Genomic DNA, 9,500 nt, shown 5'->3' with positions numbered 1-9,500 from the left:
TGATGATATAACGGAAGCCTTTATAGGATCTGGATCTAGCGGTATCTTATTGATGATTTTCCTAGCTGATGTTTCTGGACACGATGGATCTGCTATTGATCTTGATTTAGTGGATTTCTTTGAGTGTGCATTGGAGTCTAGAGAATTCGGTGTTCCAATCTGGTTACTTTCTTTAAATTTCAGTGACGTCGTTGATAGTTTTATCTTTTCATCTAGCGAAGAAGAATCATCGTCGTATGAAGATGATGAATCGTCAGCTTCTTCATTAGAAAAAAAATTGGTTTCCTCCTTGTTTATATGTTCTGCAAGACCCTCAACATCGGAGTCTTCATTAGTATGCTTAGTTGGCATTACATTATTCTTTTGAGAATATTTAATCATACCGACTTTTTCTCGCAATGTCCAAAGGCAATCAAAGAAAATGCTCGCAGCCATTCTTGTCTTGATAGCCACATCTGTCTTCAATGTTCCCTTTTCATATAATGTCTCAAAAAGCTTCCATAAACTTTTCATTATACCTGCAAACCTATACGCTATATCATATTTAACAATTGACGACTTTAGTGTTAAATAAATTACAATATCATACATTGATCTGCCAAGCATGGTGTCAATGTATTTGGATATTGGAGAATGAACAATTTTACAAAGAATGATTGCAGCTTGCCATATTTCTATTAGATAAATATTTGGTAAATATTTGATGAATTTTCGATTGTTATTTTGTGAGTTTTTTGTGTGATTAATTAATAATATTGTTGAGTTATAAAGTTTTATTAAACCCTTTTTGAGTTGAAGTGAATATAATGAAGAATATGGGCTATTTAAATTGGTCAAGTCGATATTTGAACTTGGATCGATATCATTTAATAGGTCATCTAAACTATTTGAGTTAGTCGAATCAAGGAAATAATAAGTCAATAAGTGAACTTTTGCTGCTAGTAATGAAAATTTTCTAATATCATCTAATTTGTGATCATTTGAACATAATCTAATCTCTATATTATTCAATTGTTTCAAGAGTATTTGAATTAGGGACAATTTTTCATTATTGCTAACTAGACCTAAAGGATCTAAAAAATTTGAGTTTAAAGTCTTTGCGATTTGGTTTTCAAAATAAGAGATTTCTAGCATTTGGTTTAATTCTTGAGGAAAATCGTTGGTGCTCAATAATTTTTTATTATTGAGTACTCTTGAGTCAAATTGAACAAAAGCCGGATAACCAAACGTAGTTGCAATGGTTTGAGATACAACATTGCAAGAAGTCCAGGTTTTAATTTGTTCAGTTATTAAATCCAATTGTTTTGAATCAGCGGAAGCATTTGAAAAATCTATAGTGTGGCCTGGAGAATGTAAACCTATTCTTATTGCTTGAAAAATTGCTATACCTATTGTATTCCAAGAAGAATCAGCGCTTAGAGAAGAAGTTAAAGACGACCAAAAAGTGTAAATTAGAAAGGCCTGAACTGAATAAACTGAGGAGGCATTCAACACAGGCTCATCTAATTCTGAGGGAGAATATCTTGTTATTGGGCTTATAGTTAGGTCAGCTAAAATTGATTTAATATGAGGAGTTAATTTTAGTAATAGTTTTCTTGAATCGGAAGAAATTCTTCTCATTGCCACAGACATTATCACCCAGAATAATACTGGACATAGTCTATAAAGCTTTTCGGGGCCTTTTATAATGTCTATGATGGGTAAGATTGGATAATAATTGGAGGTGTATTCTTGATAGAATTCGGATATTTGAAGCGAAGACAATTCAATTTCACCCAAGGATTTAGGTTCGCATTTTAGTATTTCACCAGTTAATATTATATCGCATTTAGCAGGAACAGAAGATTCGTCCAATTCTGGGTTTAGTATTTGTGATAGGTTATTTTTACTATTAACAGAGAATAAATTTAGTGAGGAGGAGGTTATGTTTTTGATTTTAGTTAGAGGTAGTTCTGGAGATTCAAGTTTGATTTCATTTTGATTTTGATTTTGATTTTGGTTTTGGTTTTGAGATGAATCGAGAGTTTTTAAATTGTGGGCGGTTAGAGAGGATGGATGTTCTATGTCTATAGGAACAATATCATTGTTTTCGTTTATATCTTCATTAAGATTTTGATTAATATTTTCGGTATTGTTGTTGTCTTTTATAATATCAATGTTTTGGTTATTGTCCATCTCTTGGTCTTGGTCTTGGTCTTGTTCTAGTTTAAGTTGAAAGGGAGTTTCGATTTTATGCATGGAATCGATATTTGAAGAAAATGTAGGGTTGGATGAACTAGAAGCGGTTGATATGTTGGATAGGTTTGAGTTGTTTTTATTTATTAGGTTAGTTGAATTGAGGATAAGAGAGGTTATTTTTTCTAGCAATTCTGAATTTAGCGATGTATTCTTTTCGTCGTTTTCATTTTGATTCTGATTTTCAGCGTTGTTGTTATTGTTGTTATTGTTATTGTTTAATAGTAAGTCAGTTATCCCAGCTTTTTGTAGAGTTAATTTCAAGTCGTTAAATTGCTTTTCCATCTGAGCTAATCTTGCTCTCTTGTAGGTTCTTTTGTAGTTCGATTGTAAAGAGCAGATGAGATTTCTTCTCGTACATCTTGTGCAAGGTAAAGGAGCTCTTTCTTGAGCATCGCATTTTGATTTTTGCTGTCTACATTCAACACAGGCCATCCTTTTGTTTTTTGCATTTTTTTTGATATTGTTTATAGTGTTTATGCTGCTAAGGTTGTTAGAATTAGCGATGTTATGGAGATTGTTGAGGCTGTTGTAGGTGTTGAGAGTAGCAAGATTATTAACAGCCGAGAGATTATTAAAATTGCTAAGGGAATTTAAACTATTGATGTTATTTAACTGAGTAATCTGAGAGTTGTTTGACTGGTAATTTATATTTTGAGGATTATTATTGTTGGAATTGGTGTTATTGATGTTGTTATTGGGGATAGTAATGGTGTTTGCAAGGGAGTTGTTAATGGAGTTGTTAATGGAGTTGTGGATGTTTGCATGGTTGGAGGTGTTGTTGTGGGTGTTGTTGTTGTTGGGCAAGTTTGATTGAACTGATAAAGGATTAGGATTGGAGTTGGGGTTGGGGTTGTTTAGCTGGTTCAACGAGTGCAGCTGCATCTGGGACTGGATGTTGGGAGAAGATAATTGATCATTTTGCTGGGCAGAATAGGGATTTAGAGGGTACAATTGGCTGCTGTAGGAGGGAGACCTATTGTGATATGTGCTGATTTTGGCAGTATTGTTGTTTGCGCTGGAGATGCCATTGTTGGCTGGGCTGGGATTGTGAGGGTTAACACGAACGTTGGCGGAACTGGGATTAGAAATCAAATTAGCTATGTCCAAGCTGCTCAAGCTGGGATTAGACGCAGCGGGGGTCTGGGTGTTCTGGTTGGTCTGGTGGCTGTGGGTGCTGGAATTCATGGTGGGAACATGGGCACTAGAGGCAATTGGAGAAGGGATAGTGGAGCTGGTGAAGAAGACTGTGTTGGAAGCAGATAAACTGGTGCGATATAATAAATCAGACGGTTTGGGATAAAGTTCGGCCTGGAGGTCAGCAGCGTGCCCGGTGCAGCTGCTTACCTTTCGCAGCTGCGCCATTGGCCTGGGTCGCCCCTTGCCGCTCCCGCGCGCGTAAAGCTCCTCAGCGGTGGGAGCCCGTCGCATCGGCCTTTCCCGCTCCAGCACGTGCGATCACGTGCTCTGGCACTTGCTTCTTTTTAGCGTGGTCTTCAGCTCCAGCACACGCAGCAGATTCACCACACGCAGCAGATTCACCACTTGCCATGAAGGTCTCAGCTCCAGCATACTTCCACTCCTCTGCCACTGCTCAGCTCCTCAGACCCTGGGTCAAAGAGCGTTCAAACCAGTTGTTCTACGGCCAGCGTAAGTCTGGTTCGAAAAGACATGCCTTGACCACAAAACAGGGCAATAAGACCTTCTACAAAGGTACAAGATCCTCCGGTATTGGTAAACACACTCCTGGTGGTAACTATTATATAACTTGGTCCAAGGTGCGAACCTATGTTCCTCCATCTTCCGAGAATTACAACCACGATTTGAAACCTTTGGTCCCAAAATACAACTTCACTAAAGTTTCTTCAAACTCTTATAAAGGCTTTAAAAACTCTTTAGATTCAAACTTATATTATAAAAAATTGTCTGACTATATATTTTATGGAAAAGAGATAAATCCAAATGATCCAGAGCTCCCAGAATGGCTGGAACATCCTTAATAATTTAATTTTCAACTGAAGCTCAATTGATGTATTATCAATTTTCTATTTATATATAATTTCAGCAGATTTTATCTAATTCTTATGTAAATATGTAATAAAAGTTCCTTATTAATTTATATAAACTCAACTCATTTCAATATCCTCGTTATCTATAATTTCTCTATTGTCATTATCATTATTATTATCATTATCATTATTATTATCATTATCATTATTATTATTATTATCATTATTATTATTATTATTATCATTATTATGATCAATATCAATAGCACTATCGCCATTACTATCACTATCGCTTTCACTGTTTAATATACTTTTTATAGCATTGCTTTTTTTATTATGGTTTTTATTATAATTTTGATTTCGAATTTTGATTTTGTTTAACTTTCTCCTTTTATCATTAATAATAATATTACTATTACTATCATTATTAATATTTTCCGAATTTTTCTCATCTTCTTGGTTAATCATGTCTTTCAAATGAACTTTAAATTTAAATTGCCCATTCTTCAAATCAATATTATTCAATTTAATATGGTGAAACTCCTCGTTTGACTGATTGTTTCTATTGTTTTCATTAATATCATCTAAACTTGGCTTTTCATTTATTTTATCTCTGTTCAAACTGTTACTAATCTTATTTTTATCTTGACTCAAATTAAAATTCAAATTTGCATTTTTATCACTACCATTATCAGTATTACCACGAATGCCATTTCCATTTTCATTTCCATTCCCATTTACATTCTTATTATCAACACCACTATTAAAATTATTCACAGTCTTATTGAAATTATGTTTACTATGTTCAACGTTTTGACACGAGGTTTTTACATCGGAATCAACATGTTTCCCACTTCTTTGATCGTTAATTATCTCTTCATATTCTCTTTGAATAGTTTCATTGTCATCCGATCTCTCAACTTCTGATTCGATAACTAATTCACTAATAAACTTTTCCTCAGCTTTATCCGTTATCTTACCAAATGGCAATTTCAGTTGATTTTTATCAGTGTTTTTGCTCCGGTTTTTATTTTTGTTATTGAGATAACTATTATTATTAAAATCATAACTAATCTTAATCTTCCCATTTTCATCAACCAATTCCTCATTCCCATTGCTATAACTAGTTTTACCATTATTACCCACAAGTTGTTTCATGTTTTTAGTCGCTTTAGAATACCTTATAGCATCATTCCGAACTAATTTTCGAACACTTTGAGTCTTGGGTACAACATTGGTTAAAAAATTCAAATTAGAATTCACTGATGCAGCTTGCGAAAAATCCTTATACGTCAATTTTTTCCTTTTTTCTATTCGAGCATTTATTAATGCCTGCTCCGTTAGATATTGAACAAATAATTCTGTTGCAATAGCTGTAGCAAAAACAGTTGCCTCATTACATGATATATGTGAAGGATGAAATTTAAGTATTTTCTTGATTCTCGCCAACGGCAATACTGTAGTTCCCAATTCTTCTTCATCATCATCTTCACCATTATCATTATCACCATTATTATTATCATCATTTTCTTTCTTATTATTATTATTATTATTATTATTACTATCTTTATCGGTATTGGCTTTTTCAGTCTTTGGCTCTTCTTCCACTATGCTTTTAATTTTACCTTTACTCTTAATTTTGCTTTTACTTTTATTTTTACTTTTAATTTGATCGTTATTATCATTGTGTTCGTGATTTTTATCCTCTATTTCAATTTCTTCATCATCATCATCATTTTTTTTATCCTTCTTTTTGTTTTTATGTTTGGGATCATACGATATAATTGTAAAATCTCCTTCCTTTTCTTCATTATCACTTTTATCACTTTTATCACTTTTATCATTTTCGTTATTTTCGTTATTTTCGATTTCAACGAAAGATCTTTCAGACTCTTTAGTATTACTGTCATTAGTACTGCGACTGTTTATATCTATGGCACTAACACTGACACTAGTATCTGCAGTACCACTCATCTCCAATCCAACTAATCTCTTTTCTTCTGATGCTTTGCAATCTTTTCAATTTTCAATTACAACTTCCCAATAATCGCCAAAATGAATATAAATAAATGTGTCGCATCAAACTATAAATAAAAATACACGTGAACAACAATCTCTTTTTTGCTCCCCGGTCTAGATCTTTTCGATGGCCTGAATTAAAGGATGGATAAGGATGGATGAGATGGAATCTGAGGGTTTATGATTGCTTTTACTGAGCTCAAGAGATATAAAATGATTCAACATTTTATTTCTGTATTTTATCTGTACTAGTTGTTCTTTCCTTCAATTCCTTAGTTGTATTAATTGTATTTGTTGTATTCGCTGCATTTGTTTTATTCTTTGCATCCTTTTTACTCTTCTTAATTATATTTCCATATTCTGATCCAATTCAAAGCGAAAATGAATTTCAATCAATTGAGCAGCAAAATCAAAGAAAAACTTGCCCAAGAAAGTCTTTCTCCAAACTCTGTATGTATTTCGCCATTCAACAGTTTAGTTCAACTAAATAAGAAACAAAACAACTAATACATCAGTAAATGTTTCTCTAGGACTATTCTCCTCCATTGGAACCACGAAACAAGAGAGTATTTCAGGCTCAACATGGATATCTTGAGACAGAAACCAAAACCTACACATATCTGGAGCACCCAACTCCCTACAGACGACTCAACTCCCCCAATACTGCCAGTTTGTATAGAATGCAGGGCGAAGAAGCTCCAGCATCGCCAAAAAGCGACTTTTTTTCCAAACACATGAACGAACAGAACACCAAGAACTACGGCAAGAAAGCCAGCCAGTTTCTCATGAACCACATGAAAAGGAAGTTTTGAACTAAATAACCCCCCTCCCTTAATACACGACTGTTTCACCAGACCCACCTGTTTCTGTTTCGTCTTCATCTATTTTATCTGTTTCATCTGCCTCTGCTTCCCAACGCCCTCCCACACAAACGAGCCCCAGTCTACTGGCGACGAGTAGACGCTGAAACTGCTGTTTCATCCTGAGGCTGAGAACAGAGACAGAGTAAAACATATAAAAGACCGCAGGAAGCCCCTCTTTTGCTGAGCATTTTCGTCAGCACCTTTACCAAGCATAAACCTGGAAGCAGAAACACTATCGTCCCTATTCCCCATTCTAATGGATATCTCGTACCTCACCAGCAAGTTCAAGGAGAAGTCCAGAAGCACTCTCACCAGAGGCGTGGAGATGTACCACGACAGAGTTTATGTATGGATCGTTTTTTCCTTATCTTTGCCTGCACGTCTCCAGTTCTTTTTTATTAACACAGTTCTTGATAACCAATCGCTAATCGCAGTACTACCAACCTCCCCAATTGCCTGAAAACCAAACGCTTTTCGATTCCCAGCATGGCTATCAAGACCATGTCCATATCAGTAGCGACGATGAGACTATTCAAGCAAGCCAAACTGGTTCTGGTCAGTCGATTCCCAATGCTAAACCAAGATTGGCTCATTACTATTACGATAAACCAACTCCATATCGAAGACTAGGCTCGCCTGAAAATGCTAAATTGTACGCAGGAAACACCAAATCCAAGGTGTTTGATTTCATGGAAAAATTGAACATCCAAGACCAGGCTGCTGATTACGTTTCCACCCACGTAAATAAAGACCAGGCCAAATCTTTCGCTAAACAATACTCGAAGGACACTGGGAAGTATTTGTTCCAGCAAATCAAAAACAATTTCAAAAAATGATAAACTGGATCAATTGAGAATATATCGGCGATGCTAAACAGCTTGTTGCGAAAAATACAGGGTTTTTCCGGCTTCTATATAGCGATTCTCACTATCTATAGCCCACCTAAGTAGATTCCACACGCAACGTCCCGATTCTAAAAGGGGCATCTCATCAAAATGCTTCAAGCCAATAAGGCCTTCGATAAGAAAGTCGATTTGATTTCCTCTTATTGTTGGTTCAAATCAGTCTATACTTTTTTTTATTAGAGACATTGATAAAGAAATCGATTGGAAAGCACCTCCCTTGCTTCCTTGCTCTCCTGGTTTTGTATTTAAACATGCTTCTTCCCCAGTATTGTCCCCTCTAATATCTTTTGTAAATAACGTAAATAGATCAATAAATATATATATACTAAAACTAATCAATTATCTTATCCAAATACAAATCTATCAAATTCACTTCTATTAAAATGACTAAGATTGTGGTTATCGGTGCTGGTGTTGCAGGTTTGACCACCTCATATTTGCTAGCTCAAAAGGGATACGACGTCTCAATTATTGCTAAAAACCTTCCAGGTGATATTGATCCTGAATATACTTCTCCATATGCCGGCGCTGAATGGTATTCTTTAGCATCAAAGGACGAAATCTTTGAACAAGAGTTAGATAAACCAGGCTATTTCGAATTGAGAAAATTGGCCAAAGATCCAAAATCAGGTATCCATATCATTGATTCCTATGAATATATTAAATTTGAGGATGCTGATAATTATGAATTTCCATGGTTTGTAGATTTTGTTGAAGGTTTTGAAATGATCAATGACAGATCAAAATTGCCAGACGATTGTAAATTCGGTTTCAAATTTTCAGGTTTAACTGCAACAACAACTATTTACTTATACTACTTATTAAACAAATGTGTTGAGCTCGGTGTGACCTACAAAAGATATAAACTTGACCACATTAATGATGCTTTCTCTTTACATCATTCAGGTGAAAAATCGGACTATGTTATCAATTGCACAGGTTTGTTAGCTGGTAAATTAAATGGTGTTAATGATCCTTTAGTTTATCCAGTTAGAGGTCAAACTTTACTAGTTACCAATACCCCCAAAAAACAATTAACTGTCTCCAATTTCGAAGGTTATGATGATGAAATGCTATACATTATTCCCAGAAAAGAAGGTGGCACTATCCTCGGTGGATGTTTCCAAAAGCACAGCACAGTTCAAGAAGTTGATACTGCTTTGATTCAAAGAATCTCTGAAAGAGCTGTAAAATACTGCCCAGAATTGATTGATCCCTCCATCAATCACAATAAAAACTATCTCGATATTGTTAAAGTCAATGTTGGTTTCAGACCTTATAGAAAAGGTGGCCCAAGAATCGAAATCGATAAACAAAATTCAAAAATTATTCACAACTATGGTGCTGGTGGTTCAGGTTATCAAAGTTCCTATGGCATGTCTGGTAAAACAATCGAATTGCTTGAAAAAAGTATCAAACTTAACGGTTCTAAATCCAAATTATGAAAAAATAACAACCCCAATAGCCCA

At 34.9% G+C, this 9,500-nt stretch overlaps 7 protein-coding genes across 7 annotated transcripts; 4 read left to right on the top strand and 3 right to left on the bottom strand.

Annotated features, from left to right (window-relative positions):
- LEU3 (leucine-responsive transcriptional regulator LEU3) lies at positions 1–2,688 on the bottom strand (the record flags this gene model as incomplete). Its single annotated transcript, XM_020189923.1, has 3 exons — positions 1–212; positions 312–1,856; positions 2,277–2,688. Coding segments are annotated over 3 exons (2,169 nt in total), but the record flags the coding sequence as incomplete, so codon positions are not given.
- Positions 2,689–3,785: 1,097 nt separating this feature from the next.
- On the top strand, positions 3,786–4,379 carry MRPL27 (mitochondrial 54S ribosomal protein mL41 MRPL27; the record flags this gene model as incomplete). The annotated part of the gene is made up of 1 exon (XM_020191216.1): positions 3,786–4,379. One exon carries the CDS (start codon positions 3,786–3,788, stop codon positions 4,233–4,235), a length of 450 nt encoding a protein of 149 aa, XP_020046577.1. The 3' UTR covers positions 4,236–4,379.
- A 440-nt stretch (positions 4,380–4,819) lies between these two features.
- ASCRUDRAFT_47339 (uncharacterized protein) lies at positions 4,820–5,819 on the bottom strand (the record flags this gene model as incomplete). The annotated part of the gene is made up of 1 exon (XM_020191061.1): positions 4,820–5,819. A coding segment is annotated over exon 1 (582 nt), but the record flags the coding sequence as incomplete, so codon positions are not given.
- On the bottom strand, positions 5,412–5,729 carry ASCRUDRAFT_17914 (DNA polymerase epsilon noncatalytic subunit; the record flags this gene model as incomplete). The annotated part of the gene is made up of 1 exon (XM_020189509.1): positions 5,412–5,729. A coding segment is annotated over one exon (318 nt), but the record flags the coding sequence as incomplete, so codon positions are not given.
- An 825-nt stretch (positions 5,820–6,644) lies between the features above and the next one.
- Positions 6,645–7,075, top strand: ASCRUDRAFT_70804 (uncharacterized protein; the record flags this gene model as incomplete). The annotated part of the gene is made up of 2 exons (XM_020191842.1): positions 6,645–6,713; positions 6,794–7,075. 2 exons carry the CDS (start codon positions 6,645–6,647, stop codon positions 7,073–7,075), a joined length of 351 nt encoding a protein of 116 aa, XP_020046574.1.
- A 307-nt stretch (positions 7,076–7,382) lies between these two features.
- Positions 7,383–7,962, top strand: ASCRUDRAFT_70803 (uncharacterized protein; the record flags this gene model as incomplete). Its single annotated transcript, XM_020191841.1, has 2 exons — positions 7,383–7,472; positions 7,561–7,962. The coding sequence occupies 2 exons, from the start codon at positions 7,383–7,385 to the stop codon at positions 7,960–7,962; spliced, it is 492 nt and encodes a 163-aa protein (XP_020046573.1).
- Positions 7,963–8,414: 452 nt separating this feature from the next.
- On the top strand, positions 8,415–9,476 carry ASCRUDRAFT_58784 (FAD-dependent oxidoreductase; the record flags this gene model as incomplete). The annotated part of the gene is made up of 1 exon (XM_020191215.1): positions 8,415–9,476. One exon carries the CDS (start codon positions 8,415–8,417, stop codon positions 9,474–9,476), a length of 1,062 nt encoding a protein of 353 aa, XP_020046572.1.
- Between the last annotated feature and the right edge of the window lie 24 nt (positions 9,477–9,500).

This window comes from Ascoidea rubescens (assembly GCF_001661345.1).
Source record: "Ascoidea rubescens DSM 1968 unplaced genomic scaffold ASCRUscaffold_8, whole genome shotgun sequence".
In the NCBI taxonomy this organism is placed as follows: Eukaryota; Fungi; Ascomycota; class Saccharomycetes; order Ascoideales; family Ascoideaceae; genus Ascoidea; species Ascoidea rubescens.
Note: the sequence above shows the minus strand (reverse complement) of the source record. Positions and strands in the feature narration are given on the sequence as shown.